Source organism: Anser anser (assembly GCF_964211835.1).
Source record: "Anser anser genome assembly, chromosome: 16".
NCBI classification, from domain to species: domain Eukaryota; kingdom Metazoa; phylum Chordata; class Aves; order Anseriformes; family Anatidae; genus Anser; species Anser anser.
In genome coordinates this window covers 15,329,094-15,346,750 of record NC_139737.1, presented here as the reverse complement: position 1 = coordinate 15,346,750, position 17,657 = coordinate 15,329,094, and the positions used below count along the sequence as shown (strand labels likewise).

Here is a 17,657-nt window from a genome sequence, read left to right as displayed (position 1 = left end):
ACAGTATGACATGAAAAAATAAACACAAATGAATAAACTAAATACTAATAAAAGGACTAATCAATTTTGCACTTTGCCAGGCAAAAACATTCTCTATGCAGTGAGGATTATTTTAACATAAATACCTTGGAATAATTGTGTTTGGATTCATTTTCCATCCTGCATATTTCTCGGTCCAGATTCCAACCAAATCTCTCTGACAGGACATCATCCCCATTTTCTCTTATTCTATTTACTCCGTCATCCATGGCCGAACCTCTTGTTTCTACAACCAACCTCTGCTCTATCGCAGGGTAGTAGGCCCGAGGTTTCTGGTAACAGTGTTCACTTGTAATATAAGATTCCTCCACAGAAGGAATGGCTGAGGGTTTCTCAACTGTCCCATTCCAAGTTCTATAACTTGCCGTCTCCTCTTTGCAACAGTTTTCCTCAATGTGAATGATGTGTTTCGTATGGATTTTTTCATCCACCGTAATGTGTTTCCACGGATGACACCAAAGCTTTAGGTCAGGATGTTCTTTATTTCTGTTCAAACATAAAAAGGTGAAACACCCACCAAATTTAAACTTTAAAATTACTAAGTACACTACCTTACCATGTAAAGAAACATGTAAAGAAATCAAGTAATAACATTTCAAATACTACATGCTTTAGTCATCATCAGTTAAAAAACAAATATTATGAAATAATATAATTTCATTGACCTCAACTGTGTATCTTCCTACACTGCTCTTATGTTCACGATTTTCATTTCTATAACATTGTATATAAGCCAAGTAATGGTATTAAGAAAACAACAATCCATTTTCATCGGGATTTTTTTTTTTTAATATATTAAATAGGCAAGTCAAATACACTGAAACTGAACTAAGATATAAATGCGTATTTCAACAATTCTAACACAAGTAAAGCAAAGAGACCCCTCAAACCACTCAGTACCAGACTTTTTCCTGCAGTTCCCCAAAAAGAAACTTTAAAATTCAATCCACTGAAGGAACTTGTATAACCCCCTTAACAACAATTATGGACTCAGGGTGGGGTGGGGTTAGTACTTCTTTTCTTTTATTATTTCCTTTAAATCTTTAACTTTCCTTTAAATTCCAAGATGCTAAGCAAACTACTGTCTGGTACACCACTTGCCTCCTTTAGAAAAAAATCTTATTTGTTTTCAAGTTGAATTACACAGAGAATCTCTCAAAACTTATTTATTCCAGCAGCAGGGACAATTACAGATATCAGATTCTTACATGGATGTAACAAAAATTAAAATTTATCATGAACACTAACTGATACTGTTTTTCCACATTTGTCAGGCATTAAAACAGCAGTAAAGAGGAGAGCAAAGCAGAACCAATCTGCTCATCTTCAAAGGATAGGCAGCTCATCTGCTACAGGCTGCAAGAAAGCAGCAGAAGCAAATCCTGATGCTAAAGCACCTGCACTCAACTACATGCAAAGGAGAGGGGTCCTCGCCCCCCAAACCCACTCTGTGCTTCCTGGCACATGAAGGCAGATGAAGTTACTCCATCAAGCCGATCCAGCTTCTGAAGCTGTTAGCTAAACCACTCAGGAAAACATGCCTATTTTCCTTACACAGTAACCTCTTTCTGATCTGCTCTATGCTAGCTCAGCTTTCTTCTGTGTCTCTTAAAGGAACAGTTAGTGCAACTGCCAAGGACTTGTTTTAGTCCAAGCTGTTTTATACCAGCATCTATACCTCCACCTAGGAGGGCGTCCGTTATGCCCTTGATGAGCAATCTTGAAGGAACTTCTAGAAGAGTAGAAACCAAGCGTTCACTCACCAGAGCTTTCTACTCCAGCCCCCTACAGACCCTACACCTAAAGGCACTATCTTGCTCAGAGAACAAGGGAAACTTTGCAGAAGACAGAAAATTGAAAGACGACAAGCCAGCTAACTACGGATGAAAATTCAAGTGTTGAGTACTTGAGCACCCTTTTAACTATTGCCTACTGAAGGCTGCTGCACTCTCCCACTGCACCAAACCTGTCAACATGACCTTTGATTTTTTGCTACTTGCTTGAGATACTGAGCAATACTCTCCTAATAGTTTTTGACACTAGTGAAATTATCTCCTCTCTCCCAGAAAGTACATCTACATCAATAATATAACCATTCTTCTGAGTCAGCTTTTTTCTTTTTCAATTCACTTTGATTTCAGTAACATTAAAAACTGGGGCTGCAGTCTTCAGCAAGATGGTTCTAAGAGGACCACCTTGAATTAAACTAGGCCATTACAACTTCAGGATTGGAGAAAAATGAACAGAGTCTGTAACAAGCATCACATACTTGTCCAGCATTCCATACCATAATACTACGCAAATCTCAATTTACAACTGAAATGTCACTGTCTAAAGTGTTGCTATTTAAGCAGAAAGAAGAAAAGGCTAAGGACTGGTTTTAGGATACTTGTGTTCCAGCCTCTCCAAAGAAAAAGATACTTACAGATCTGACTAAAGGATGCCTCAATGGAAAAGCAAAACCTTATGTTACAGTTGCTACTCTTGTTTTAAGCATTATCACTTTAAGCATTTGAAGTACTGCCAGCAACACTGCTGCATCACCATAGATTAAATTTAGGGAAAAAAGTTCTAAAGAAAGCTGGAAACAAAAACAGTTTTGCTTTCCAAATATCTGCTGCTGTGCAAATTATTAATGAATAAATTAAAAATGTTATTTAATTTGAAACTGCTGGATTTGAGTTAGAACAAGATTTTCAGTCATCAGAACCCAAGGATGACTTTAAACTGAAAAGATACAGAAACTATTGTTTTCTACAGGGATTATGGAATACTTCGTTGTTTTTTTTAAATGTATCTGTAATAATCTTTGTATAGAAATGAACTGATACAGGTTGCTGAAGGTCCAACTGCTCTCCCATTAAAACAGAGCTACACATTATGCTGGAAAAATAAGAAGATATTATTTCTACTGGAAAAGGTAAGACTTAAAACTACTGGATGGAGAAGGCAAGTGTTATAGTAACACCACCACGGGTTATACAACTATCCTTTAATTGCTACTTCAAGTGTTTTAGGAGAAGCCGTGGTTCTTAGTTTTCTCTTTTCTTTGTATTTTACCAATCCTTCTTTGCAACATCAGTTTACACTCCCCACCACACTTAAATAGTCTGTAAGAAGCCAAGATATCCTTTTCCAAGGTAACACTGGCAATTCAAACTAAGTTGTTATATATCCACAAAGAAACACAAAAATAAGTCTGAATTTCTGGTTATTTTTCTACCATTTGAAATCAAATTCGTGTTGAGAACATGCCGACTGATATTGCTTACTTTAATATGCTCATCTTCAGCTGCAGTCCATGCAGTACTTCTATCACTCTCTGTACATCGCCAAGAAGCTGGTGAGTGGCTACTATCTTCTTGGCATTCTGGTGGGAATAATTTTCTTCCAAAAATGCTAAGCCATGCATGTGACCATTACTTAACCACTCCTTCTCATACCAGTACTTTAAGCTGGACCTCTGACCTAAAGCAACAGTAACAAGTATGTTAAAAAGAAGCATTAACCATGGCATGTTAACATTACATAGCAATTTTGATTTTTTTCAGTTGTGAAACAGCTTATTAGCTCATACGAGTAACACCAACAAAGATCCATGACAGCAGACAAAACTCCAAATCCATGAAGAACCTGTAACTGGGAAGTGAGACGACACCTTAGTCAAGAAAATCTCTGCCCAAGTGCAAGAGCCTGGAGCATTCAGACTCCAAATGCTAAAAGGACATCCACAACAGAATACGCAACTGACAGAGAAAAGTGTTTTTAGCAGGGTATCACACTTCTTAATAACCACGATTATAACTAAAGCTAGTCTAAATACAACTCTGCAGACAAAAATGAAGCAAGAGACAGTGAAATTCCTTTCTCCACTGGTCTCATTTTAATAGTTCAATGCACGTATTAATACAGTCAAATGTAAATTTTACAAGGAATCATTGTGCTGATGGAGATCTTGCGTATATTGAGCTATTAATAATGCTAATGCTAGCTTAAGACATTGAGATATCAACAATAACAAATGAAATTATATTAAATGTGATAAATGCATCAGTAAAAGTAACTTAAGACGACAAGAAAAAAAAGGTTTTAGCAGAAGAGAGTGAAACTTCAGATGCTTGCTAAATTGAAAAAAATCCAAACAAAGAAAACTATCAAACGCCCCCCACACACTCTGTGAATTGTATTGTTACAACAGATGTTCTCAGACACTTCAGCACCCTGAGAAACACCATATCATTCACTGGCCTATATACAGCCCAGTCTGCAAACCTACAAAGCCAGAGGTAATATGGGAGCACAGACTCAATGACATTCAGGAAAAAAGTCTCCAATACAAGCAGGTTAACACCTGCTGAAAATTTCAGCAGTGAATCAAAACAACTCCTCTGATGTCCAACTGAGAAATTACTCATAGGTGTATCTCTTTTTAGGGTAATTAAAAAGAACGTCGAAAAGGTTTGCATATCGTGCCCAATATGAATATCCATCAACATAAAGGATACTTTTAAACTTACATTCAATGCTAAACCTGTCTTGAAGACAATGTAGAAGAGTGTTTGTGAGCACATAACCACTAGGCTGTATAGGACAATACCTGATGTTTTGAGGCAACACCTCCAAGAGACCTCATTTTCAAACAAAAAATCTCTGGAAAGAGCAAATTCTTCAGGCTATAATAGGTCAGCCTTTCAGGCAGATACACTGAAGAGAGAAGCCTTCCACCCAAAATGGTATGGCCAAAACCACCTTGGAGATGTTCCTGACATATCTGTATTAGCCTCACCACATTTATTTCTGTGTTAGAAAAGCTCCCACCTGCAAATGCAGTTCAGTCAACAAGATTAAAACCCTACGTTTTAAAACCTGAGTTATCTGAACAGCACTGACATTATCCAACTAAAGCCTATGGCATCATTTACTTTATGGTGTACTCAGAGACACAAAGTGCTCTCTCTTTCTAGGTGAATAAGCTTAAGAGATGAAGACAGAATCTAACAAAGTATGCTTTCCATTGCTTGAAAACATCTGCCACATAATAAACTATATTTTTTATAATGTTTAAGCAAGGGTAAATAGCATTTGAACACAAATCGCTTAAAAATCACACTTGATTCAATAAACTGTCGAAGATGACAGTTGTATAGTTTTTTGGCATAACTACACTAAGCTTGCTTTTACTTCCAGCAACATAAACGGTGCTGTAAGTCGTCCCAGAACTGGGGAAAATTCCTAAATAAGGAGTCTGCTGAATGGCTACAGCCAATTTTGAAAGCATATTATTTGCAGATTCATAAATTCATGGAAGGTTCATTGAAATTCAGAAGCCACTTAGTAGCTTTGCAGTCAAAAAAAATGGATACGACTTCCTTTTCCAAGACAGGTAAAAATTAAGTCCTAACAAAAAAAATAAAAGTCTCAGGATAAAGTAAAAGTGATTAAACTAATTAAGCAAGTGAAATGGTAGCTGTAATCAGTTTTTACTGAAAAGCATTCTAATAACATTTCCTACTAAATACAAACAGTTCAAGCATGATGGCACAACTTCAGTTTGCACATGCACTTCAGTTGAGTTTGTAACTTGAATTTACACAAATCAAGTCAAAGCATCTTAAAAATAAACGGTTAAAATCCTGGGTGCAAAACACCATTGAAAGAAGGCAAACATTATAAATTGACTACTTAGATAACTGCATGTTAAGCATAGTATATCTTCCTTGCAAATGATGTTAGTATACACACTACACTTGGTCACAAATCAATTAAGCAAGCTACCAAAGAGCTGATGATTTTCAATAGCCAAAAAAAGCAGTGATCACAAGACCCTTTGGGTTTCTGTGCATATTTGGATTGTGATGAGGCAGACAGGTATCCCAGGTATCTCATAACATCTGAACAAGGACACATGCCCAAACCTCATCCACTTCCATGCTTGGCAAGGCTTCATAATTCAGAGTAGGAAGTCAAAAACAATCCATGCCGTAAGTGTAGTTTCATCTGCTGCATAAGATGGACTGAGTCATTTAAAAAAAAATACAGCTTCATAGTTTGGAGCAGAGAAAGTACTGCTTAAATCAACTCTGTGTTACCCAGTAAAACATATTTGTATTTATACACATGCTGTTTCAAAACAAGTAAAGGACATCACAGCTGTTGAGAACCAGACTGCCTCTTGATGATTTATTTTAACCAGTGCATAAGTCTGGCCTCACTGGAGGAAAGCTGCAGTTAAGTCCCTTAAGATGTTTTCACGCTTTATTCATAAGGAGTCTTTACTCAAGTTTCCCGAGCAGTTCTGAATTAATTTTCTGTAGCCAAGCTGTACAATCAAACTTAAATCCCTGTTACTGACAAGTATGTGACACAGATGGTCACAGTTAAACGTTCATCTCCATTAATGTCCAGCTGTAATTGCACAACATTGACTTGTGTACATTCACATAAATTCAACTTTCTGCACCTATAAATGAACTCAATTACCTATAACGACAGACACAGCTAGTGGGGCAAAAAAAAAGTTTAAACTCTGGTTATATTTATATATATATAAACTAATAGTTACTACATATATAAGAAGGTTCAGTAACCTTAAATGTCTGTACCTGGAGGATCTTGGCAAATATAGCAGGTATATTTCTCAGGTACATTATCTTCCAGTAAACCCATACAGACTCCATGCTGCCAGCACAGACACTCTTCACACTGTTTAAAGTCAAGAAGTGCACATCAACAGAAATGAAGCCTACAGGAGCTCAATAAAGTTTACCTCAGTTAAGAAGAGATGCATTATCTACACATTTTAAAAGAACAAGGTATATTAACATCCCCTCCCTTTCAGCTACAAATACATTAAAGAATCAGACTACAGTATTTCAATCCTTCCCACATTTTTCACGTGGATTTACGGAGAACGACAACAATTATGCTGTCAAAGCAGAGATCCCAGAGATTCTGAAAGGTGTCAAAATGTTCCCTTCAGAGATGAAAATCTTCTAAAAAGATGCATGCACACAGTATCTAGGACAAAAACAATCAACCTTGATCAAAATATACCAAGTTTTCTGAATTAAATTTTCCACCCTTAAATAATAAATCAACATATTCAATTACAAAATCCTAGGGATATTTATGATAATGTAGGACTAGCCAATACTATGCTTCGACGTATCTCTAGCATTTCATCCATTTCCACAAAGGTAGCACTACTTTTTTTTTATAAAAAGAAAAATGCAGGTGCAGCTGTACTAGCTTTAAAAAAACAACTTTGCTCACATTGGTAAGCATAAACGTCAAAATCACACTGGCAAAGACCAAATATACTTTGGCACTACTTTTTAGTGCAATTATGCTATTTAAAAATGCAATAAACCATACGGTTTCAGAGCAGGAAAAACTACATCCACATGTTCTGTTTCAGCCTTTCCCCCCCCCCCCCCCTCTTCCACAAGCAGCCAAAACCACAGCTGCAGCCTAAAAAACATTAGAACACGGGACAAAACCCCACATAAGAATATTAAGTCGATTTTGATTTGAAACTGTGTGGTTTCTGTTTAGAGTTATTATGTTCATAAGCATTGAGACAGTAGATCATCTTTATTTCTTGGAGCACAAGGCAAAAGCTTAACGCAGAGACCATGACAATATTGGCAAAGGTTTTCAAATGAGCTGATACAAAGAAACGGTAACTGCAAGCAATGTTAGATGCCCTTCACTGACCTACAATGAACGATACCAACCTGATAAACATCTCAACTGTGTTGGCTAATACTTTTATTAATGCTTTTCTCCTTATCTGCTGCTTTTCCTCCATCTAGGAGAGACAGAAAGGCACCACCAGTTTTTCAGTATGTCATTTGCTTTAATTTAGTGGTTTAATTGTGAAGGAAATTGAAGCACAGGAACTGGACAGAGAAAAACAGACTTCTGAAAAATGGGACTAACGATGTCTGGCCTTACGAAATGAAAAAGGAATCCTAGAGCAATAAAGTGTTTTCAGAAAAGGTTGAGAGACCACACTGTTCACAAAGAGGGTAAGATAAGTAGGAAACACGGAAAAATGTCCTAAAAAGAAGAAAACCAACTAAGAAAAACAGCCTGCCCATTAAAAAATGAGGAAGCTCCTGGACCTAGTTACACTTGCATCCTATAAATCATACCATAAAGCTGTAGTCCTGAAGCTACACTCTGTGACTTTCCAGGAAAACTTACCCTGAACTCCAACAAAGCATTCCAACTTTTTACTGGCCTGGTATTCAAATATCCACCCCATCAGGACAGAGGTCCTTCCTTTCATCTGCATGCTTTCCTCATAGCTCAGCCAGCCTGGCTGTAGCCTGTTGCTCTGGATACATGTTAAGTAGAAGCCAGCCCCTGCCCAGACAATAGGAAGGAGATTCAAAGCAAGCTAACTTTGAGATTCTGAAGAGAAAAATGTGCAGAGGTGGGCAATAATATTTTAATTCAATTTTAAGTGTGAAAAAAATACCAAGCCCAACGGACATGTATTTAAAGCAGCTTTTCATCTACCAGAGCAAAAATACCCTGATTCCATTTACATCCATCACCCACCTGCAAAGCCACCAAAATGGAGCCACACAGCTCTCTATCTTACACACGCACACACACCCCAATGCTTAGGTGCAAAAAGAAAAAAGAAAGGAACAACACTTTGCCTGGACTTTTCTGGGCCCGATGCGTATTCTAAAAATGCTGTACTGTGACTTCCAAACAAACTGAAGGGAAAGCATTGAAAGTAGTACCTTCTCGCAAAGTTATGGAGACTCACATGAAATCACAGGGACAAGTAGTTTTTACGTTTTCCATTTCAGATGTCTATTATACGAAGCAGGTACTTTAAATACAAAATGTATTTCTGTGCCCTTGTCTAATGAATGGTCTTTGAGCACAAATTGCCTGAGACAATTTTAAAGCAAGTTCGAGGTATCAGAAGAGTTTTTCGTGAAGTATCTTAAGCTGAATTTATAGGGAACTTTATTACTAGCTTTGAGAGAAATGGAAAAAAGTCAGTTTAATCGTGTGAAGTCCAGTCAAATTTGAACATTTCATTTTTTCGGGAAAAAATAAAAGGTACTGCTTGTGTTTAACATTTTTTTCTTCATTACTTCTCAATTTGGCACATTCACGGATATGCGCTTGGTTCAAAGAGAAAATGACTTGCAATTGTCCCTTTTTTCTTTTTCTTTTTTTTTTTTTAAGAGGACAACATGAGTTGTCATAGGAGGACTGAACCTCCAGTCACAGGCATGAATTAAACTTCTCTAGCTCCAAATTATGATACAAAGTCAAAGCAGATTGGCACAAAGGCACATGCTCAAGCACCAAATGTTATCATATTTCAGTGAGATCTCTAAAGAGTAATAAGCAAGGACAGAACAAACACCCCAATGAAAACAAATGCAATGACAATGTTCTTCTAAATAAAACCATACACTGAACAAAACTTTGCATGCTCAGGAATAGAACAAGTTTAAATACAAGTTCTTCTAGGGCAGACACTTCCAAATTTGAATTTAAGTGTCAAAGCCTACATAGGAAAGAGGGAAGAAAATCTTTCCAAGTTATAGCTACACCGGAAGTCAAAGGAAAAGCGTCAGTCTTAGCGTTACACCTCTGAAAAGCTAAAAATAGGTTCTCCTCATTGTAATTCCACAATTGTATAGGAGAACTTCACTTTGGATTAGTTAATGCCCTGTATTTAAAGAGCTAACACAGGCATTTCTACAACAATAAAGCTCCAAACTCTTTTCCCAAAACCTACAGGTTGACAGAAGGCTGTGGAGAACACAACATTTGGTAGCTTTAGAGACCTGCCTAACCCTACCTCCTCCAAAAATCTCATCAATTCCTTGCTCCCCAATTCCTACTGCTTCAATCCCCATAATGTATGCAGGTACTCACCATGGTGCCCATCTGCATCTCTTTTACTGAGAGAATAGCCCACTGTCTTATACAGTTTCCTTATAACACAGCTAATGCGTTTTGGTGTTTTGTTTATTTTTTTTTCAACTTACTTCTAAAAAATTTGCAGTGTGCTCAGAAAAACTAAACTAGTTCAGCCTACAAAACTAATCTAAGCAGCAGCCCACAAAACCTTACGCGAACCTATGCACAGACTACGCTCATAGCTAGCTGACAGTTCTCTGCATTCTGCAGTTGTAGACTAGCATCAAGCCTAATTTTGCCAGAAAATTATATTGAAGACTACAACTTCACTTTTTTTTTTTTTTTTAAGAAAAAGAGACATGGTCTTAGAAAGCAGCCAGCTTCCCTTTATTCCCAATAGCTATCAGACTCCTTTGCTTCCTGAACACCCAGATGTTATTAATCACATTTGGACCACTGCCCATTACCACCCCCATCCCTACTAACACACGCAGCATATTTCATCCTGTGTTGTGAGAATCCAACACTAATACAATGTGCATCAGAACGAGCTATGCCCTAAGAGAAACGTGTTGCACTTTTCCAAGTAACTTATCTGTAAACCACTAGGGAAGGCCAAAGAAAAACACCCAAGTGCCAAGCAAGAAAAGTCAAGTTAATCATTAAGCTTGACTGTCAAGACAAAAATCAAACCCAGCTGCATTAGCTGTATTAAAAAAAATCAGAGGAGAGGTTGCTGATGTTCAGAGCAAAACAGGTGTTTCTGCCCTCCTGCAGAAGCTAAGAATTCTTCAAACAGTGCATGCCCTCTCCCCTTAACAGGTTTCTGCCCCCATTCAACCAGTAAGGGCCACCAAAAACTAGCGGAGGCTGAGAGGTAGGCACATACCAGCTTCTGCCTTTCCTTCTAGTTTCAAAGGGCAATAAAGAGACTCTGCTCACAGTAACATGCCAACAGCTATCCCAGGAATAGGTCCCATGAAGTGGGGTTAAGCTTCACAGAAATTAGCAACAGAATGCCAGGGGAAGTGAATACAAAACCTGCAGATGGGGTGTGAGATGTGCCAGAGAAATAGTTTTTAGTCCCACCTAAAACTTTCAGCAATATGTTGTTTATATTAAAGCAAACTTGGCTCACGAAGGTAAGCCTGCCTTAAAGGACACAACTGAGCCCTGGGGAAGGAGCACCAGGGATTTGGACAGTTGTAGAGAAAACACAGAGCTTCACCCATCTGTCAGGCAGAAGCGGAGAACAGTGACTGCTCCGGCCAACGTGGCCTGCCAGGACAATTCTCCAACAGCCCTCCCATAATGCTACCAGGACATCTGAAACAGATACCTGGAAAACCTGGGAATCAAGGATCTGCAGAGCTGATGCTTTAGGAAAAATTAGGTTTAGATGGCTCCAGAACACAGCATTTTCCTGTCAAGCATCCGTAACATCAAGCTTACCCAATGATATTGGCACAGTGATACACTGACTGTTAAAATGCTCTGTGAAACTCTGTCATTGCTTCTTGGAGTCAAAAAGCTCATCTGCCACCAACCACATAAAAGCACTTCTGGGCACATATAAGACCTACAGAAACAATTAGGCAATCCCGGAAGGTACATAATCCAGACACTGCCGTGCCATATCCTTTCAAAAATAGCTAACACCCTCAAAAGTATGTAATAACCTTAAAATCCTCAGTGAGCCCACTTGCCAAGCTACACTACTGTCACTTCGAACTGAACTCCTACAATTAGAAACGTTACCTAAGAAAGCTGGAAGCTTCCTAAAAAAAACAACACAACACATTTCTTCAGAATGGTAACTGTGAAAAGCTAGGTTCAAGAGCATCACACACCTGAGCCCCCTGCATGTTTTTTCTCTGCATTTAAGATTTAAAAGGACTTACTGAAGGGGACCATACAGCTCATGTAAGAAGCAGTGCCAAAATGAACTAAAGCAAAAAATGCTGAAGTTTTTATTTGATATAAACTTGACCTCTTCACTGTTTGAAATGAATAGGAACTGGGTAGAATGGCTAACAGCAGCTATGTGAGGAATGGTTTCCCACTAACTTACAGATGTCTCAAGAACTAAAAGTAAACAGCCAGGGCTGTTTCAGACGTTTATCACTACTTTTAAGTGGGACAGATAGATGCCGCTCCAGCTGCAAAGAGCTTTCTGCAAACTCAGTTTACAAAGAGTACGTAATATTGTGAATGGACACATGGCTTTATGCAGATTATGAACTACAGAAGATGCTGCAGAATGCACAAATGCAGTTTTTCAGTTTGGCTTCCAAAAAAAAGCTCAAACGATTATTTTTTTTGTCCATACTATATAGAGGGTTGCAAGTTTAAGTGAAGCTTCTTGCCATGGCAGAGAAATGGAAGTGTATTATGATTGGACAGCAATGTTCTGAACGTGTTCAAAACTAGAGGGAAGGGAAAAAAAAGCCAGTTAAAGCCCCACTAACTTTAAAGGTATACTCTCTAAACCTAGGAAGCGTTGTAGTTTTTTTTGTTGTTGTTGTTGTTTTGTTTTTAAAAAATGCAAATCTACAGTGACAAACCAACCAACCGTTAACGACTCATGGAGATTTTTCCTTCCTCACCCATTTTCCTTCAATAAAAAGACTGAAGATTTTCTACAAACATAACAGCTGCTCACCCTGACCTGTTATCTTGAAAAATGTTACGATTCCAGAAGAAGACAGTTGATTTCATGTATAGAATGTATCAGTGCATATTTCTACAATAGCTTTTCCACTGTTGGACTGACACCTTCCACTGTTTTCACTACATAGTGCATCCACACTCCACTTCATCCATACCTGAATCATGAAGTCATTTTCGTCTTTTACTTCACAAATGCACCGAACAATCTCAAAATCACCTTCTTCAGCTTCTTCATCAGGATTTGTGGTTACATCAACATCCTGACTGCAGTCATCATCACTCCAAAGCAAGCTATCCATAGATGACTCACTCATAGTGTCTTCCTCTGTATAAAAAGCAACCAGATAAAATAGCAAGTAATTACAGAAAGGTCAGAAAACTCTCAACGCTCATTATGTAGACATGCATTACTAAAAGTTTCAGTTCATTCTTGAATTCAAGGAACATCACAATAGTGACCTACTGTTTGAGTGCTACAACAAAGTTTTAAATGTTGTCATTAATAGCTTCTTCAAAATATTCTAACTTAACAGCTTCTGTCATTAAAATTTCACTCTCAACAAACAACGCCTCAAACCAAAAGCACAAAGTCTTCTTAGACAAGTAGGTATAACAAACAAAACCAGATATATAAATTCAAACAGGATTTAGACTAGTTCCTGCAATCTATATAGAACTATCTTGGTACTGTAAATGTAGAGCTAAAACAGAACACGGCTCTATCTTATGAACCAGTAGATCTCAAAAAGAAATGTCTTCACCACAGAAGCAAAGTCCAACACAAAATTTAATCTTTCAGAATTTTTTTCTTTAGACTCCAGTTGAGAGTAGATTTCTCAATTCAGTTGAAGTGCACTCTAAGGATACTCAAACACTACTTAAAGCATTTACACAGAATCTCTGTGGCTTGAACAAAACCATCAGGAAAATCTTCACTGAAAAAAAACAAGCTAAATTGGGATACTTACATCTCAGTAATATTAACGCAATGTCTACGCATTCTGTGGGTACAGAATGGGAAGGTCAGAGGTGCAAGAAAGATTTTAAGTTATTTGAGAAGTACTCTAGAGTTCTTACCTTTCACTCTCCTCCAGCTCATTCATAAATCAACTATACTGTGGTCTCTGACCTACATTGGGGTAGAACTATTTTGATCACTTCGCCCCTAAAATGAAACTGTAGAAATACGAAAACCAGTCTGGAGAAACTATATGTTTGGGAGAAAGATCTGTTCTCAATGAGTTTCAGGGACTGAAACTCCAATGCATTAGTTAATGTTCATGTTTTGAAGTTTTGTTCCACCTATGAGAAACAGTGATTTTTCCTGAAGGATACTGGAAGTGCCAGGTTAAGCACGTTGTACTTTCATATTACACAAGGGTTTTACAAGATCTTATTTATCTAGACACTACCTTTATTGCTAGTACAAGTTCTGCAGACGTAAAAGCACCAAAACAATGGTGAAAAGGGTGAAAAAATTATTTCCAATACTTTTCACCTCTTTCAAAGTGTATTAACTGATCACAAGAAGTCTGAGCAATTGATGCCCATGTTACTGAACTCTATGTTCTATTGTTGGTATGCTCCAAAACCACAGCTTATCAGACTAGCAGACCGTGTTTTAAGCACAGATGGTGATACTGTCTTCAGTGGTTTTTTTAATTCCACAATACAGTAAAAAGAGAAAAATTTAACTGAAGTTAATTTTTCCTGAACTCCAACAATAGAACAGCTGCATCAAAACAATAATCAAATTGTCACCAACACTATCTGTATGGTGATGTTTTATGTTTCCTGTACCTACAAACAGGCTGTCATACATTTCTCATTTCAAGGCAATTTGCGAGCTTTAAGAATAACTGGAGGAAGAAAACCTTTTTTTTTTTTTTTTTACTATACCTATTTGTAACAGTAAATACCAAGACACCAAGGTATCAAAAGATTATGAGAGCTAGAATGTAACAGCCACATATTTGAGCTGTTTACAAAGTATTATGAAGGTACTAGGGAAGAGCTACTCAAGAGCTTCTTGTCATTAACGAAGCTCTGAAGGCCATCAGAAAACCACATAGCAGTATACAGTATAATACACAATCATATCCAGTGCTGTCCCAAACATAATGAACACTGTATACAATTTGCAAAGCACCTATTTAACTGTGAAAGAATTATTACTTTGAAGGAAACCTTAGGAAAAATAACAGATGGAATTACTGAACGCTTATCATAGAGCTAATAAGGAGCTGCAAAAAGGTGCAAAATGTGTTTGAATTTTCAAAACGGGTAATACACTCTTAAAACTTCTGTAAAAGTAAATCATAGAATGGCTCGCGTTGGAAGGGACCTTGAAGATCATCTAATTCCAACCCCCCTGCCATGGGCAGGGATACCTTCCATCAGACAAGGTTGCTCCAAGCCCCACCCAGCCTGGCCTTGAACACCTCCAGGGATGGGGCATCCACAGCTCCTCTGGGCAACCTGTGCCAGTGCCTCACCAGCTCTCTCAGCCTTTCTGTACAGGAGAGGTGCTGACCAACTTTGTAGCTGTCCTCTGGACCCTCTCTAACAGACCCTCATCCTTCTTGTGCTGGGGGCCCCAGACCTGGACGCAGTACTCCAAGTGGGGCCTCACCAGGGCAGAGCAGAGGGGCACAATCACCTCCCTCTACCTGCTGCCCACCCCTCTGTCGATGCAGCCCAGGATGCAGTTGCCCTTCTGCTGGCTCATGTCGAGCTTTTGATCCACCAGAACCCCCAAGTCCCTCCCTGCAGGGCTGCTCTCAGCAAGTTCTTCTCCCAGCCTGTGCTCATGTCTGGGACTGCCCTGGCCCAGGTGCAGCACCTTGTGCTTGGACTTGTTGAACCTGATGCGGTTCACGTGGGCCCCCTTCTCCAGCCTGCCCAGGTCCCTTTGGATGCCATCTCTTCCTTCTTTGGTATCAACCGCACCGCTCAGCTTGGCGTCATCTGCAAACTTGCTGAGCATGCACTCGATCCCACTGTCTGTGTCGTTGATAAAGATATTAAACAGCACCGGTCCTAGGGACAGACCCCTGAGGGACACCGCTCGTCACCAGCCTCCACCTGGACATGGAGCCATTGAGCACCGCTCTGGGTATGGCCTTCAAGCCAATTCCTTACCCGCTGAATGGTCCACCCACCAAATCCACATCGCTCCAATCTGGAGATCAGGATGTCATGTGGGACCGTGCCAAAGGCCTTACACAAGTCCAGGTAGATGACATTCTAGCTAGTCTTCCCTTGTCAACTGATTCAGCCACTCCATCCTAGAAGGCCACCAGATTGGTCAGACACAATTTGCCCTTGGTGAAGCTGTGCTGGCTGTGTCCGAACGCCTCCTTGTCCTGTGTGTGACTTGACATTGCTTCTGGGAGGATCTATTCCATGATCTTCCCAGGCCCAGAGGTGAGGTTCACCAGTCTGTAGTTCCCCAGGTCTTCCTTTCTACCCCCTTTTTTTTTTTTTTAAAGTGGGAGTGATGTTTCCCTTTTTCCAATCACTGGCAGAGACAAAGCGAACAGCAAAAAGCACCACCAGCATCTAGCTCTGACAAATGAATTGGGTTCAGCTTCTTCAGGCAGTGCAAAGGAAACATGAGGTCATGAGCAAGAATAGCCAAACCTGCATTATGAGTACTAGCCTTCACACACATGCTGTAATAGAGCAGCCCACGAATTTATCGGTAATGAAAGACAGAACTAGTAAGCCATAAAGAAGTCTCATTTTACCATTTGTTTTTGATTTTCCTCTGTGCTGTCCAGACTCAGAGCACTGCAGCTCTGTGCTTGTGTGGGCAGTTGATTTATTTGAAGAAATACATTTTGTGACAACTGATTTTTCAGGAGAAAGTTCCTGCGAAATATCTGTGTTTTCTTCACTGCCAGAGTATTCTGTAAAATTATAAGAAGTACTATGGTTAGAAGTTTGTGGTTAAGGAAACAAGACAGAAGAAAAAACAGCATCATAACAACAGGTACATATGATTCACTAAGACAGTGTCCACTTTAATATTCTAGGACTTCGGGACTTCATTATGTTGCTGAAAGAACTGCAAACTTCCTAGAGGTAATAAAGGTACCCTCTGAGCCAGAAAAACCCTGTGCAACTCAATCATCTTCACTGATGAAGTGAGAAAGGTTGGAAACACTGGTTATTTATACATAAATATTCTTCAGGATGAACATCTACAAATGCTTCTGCATTACAGACAGACATTTCTACTCAAGCACTGTTAGCTGGAGACCTCTCCCTCATACCCCATTATTCACATGGGCTAAACACATTCCTTAATGTCACGGGCTACAAGGAAACAGAGCCTCTTCTTATATTCTCCTAGCATATGTACAAAATGGTACTCTTGGGTGGAAAAGAAAAACCACAATTAGAAACATATGGAGGAAACACCTAGAACCGTTTCTCTGTGACACACCCATTCATCATGCTCTGGCACATACATCAACTCAGTCTGTCTGCAGTTGTAAGCAGTACCCTCCACATCAGTCATCTGAAGGAAACCTTCAGAGTTCCTAGACTAAAAAATAAGGACAACATCAAAACTGATGTAAAAATATAGGGCCAAAATGAATAAATCCCAGGAAACACAAGTGGCCTAAGTTCTTGCAAGTAATGCACAACAGACAGAAAGCTCATTTAGCTGTAGTCACCTGCATGCACCTCAAGTTGCCCTAGTACACAGAATTCTGTTAGTAAGATGTATAAAAAGGAATGTAAGGAATGTAATTGTATAAAAGGATGTATAAAAAGATGTACAGAAAAGAAAAAAAATCTTTGGGCCCAAGAGTCACTGACCTTCTCAACCGCTGCAGCTCAGAGAGCTGATTATTGCTAATTGCCTCAGGCATTTTAAAGACCTGACAATAGCGTAAGGACAGCAAGTCTGAATTAAAACAATCTGCCTGTTATAGTCTGTCCCCCAAAATTCAGGGAACCAATACAGCTGATGATTTAACAAAAAAAAAAAAAGAAACTGTCCAGGACATATGCTGGTGCAGCAACAGTTAAAG

General features: G+C 38.9%; 1 protein-coding gene across 6 annotated transcripts in view; it reads right to left on the bottom strand.

Moving 5' to 3' along the window:
- The window catches only part of PHF20 (PHD finger protein 20), a 77,064-nt gene that overhangs the window by 8,281 nt on the left and 51,126 nt on the right, over positions 1-17,657 (bottom strand). For all 6 annotated transcript variants that reach the window (XM_083801278.1, XM_083801281.1, XM_083801282.1 and 3 more), the window contains 5 exons: positions 16,362-16,523; positions 12,768-12,937; positions 6,642-6,741; positions 3,312-3,507; positions 126-525 (listed from right to left, as the gene is read on the bottom strand). In XM_083801278.1, coding sequence (XP_083657404.1) covers positions 126-525; positions 3,312-3,507; positions 6,642-6,741; positions 12,768-12,937; positions 16,362-16,523 — 1,028 coding nt within the window. The remainder of the gene's footprint in view (positions 1-125; positions 526-3,311; positions 3,508-6,641; positions 6,742-12,767; positions 12,938-16,361; positions 16,524-17,657) is intronic.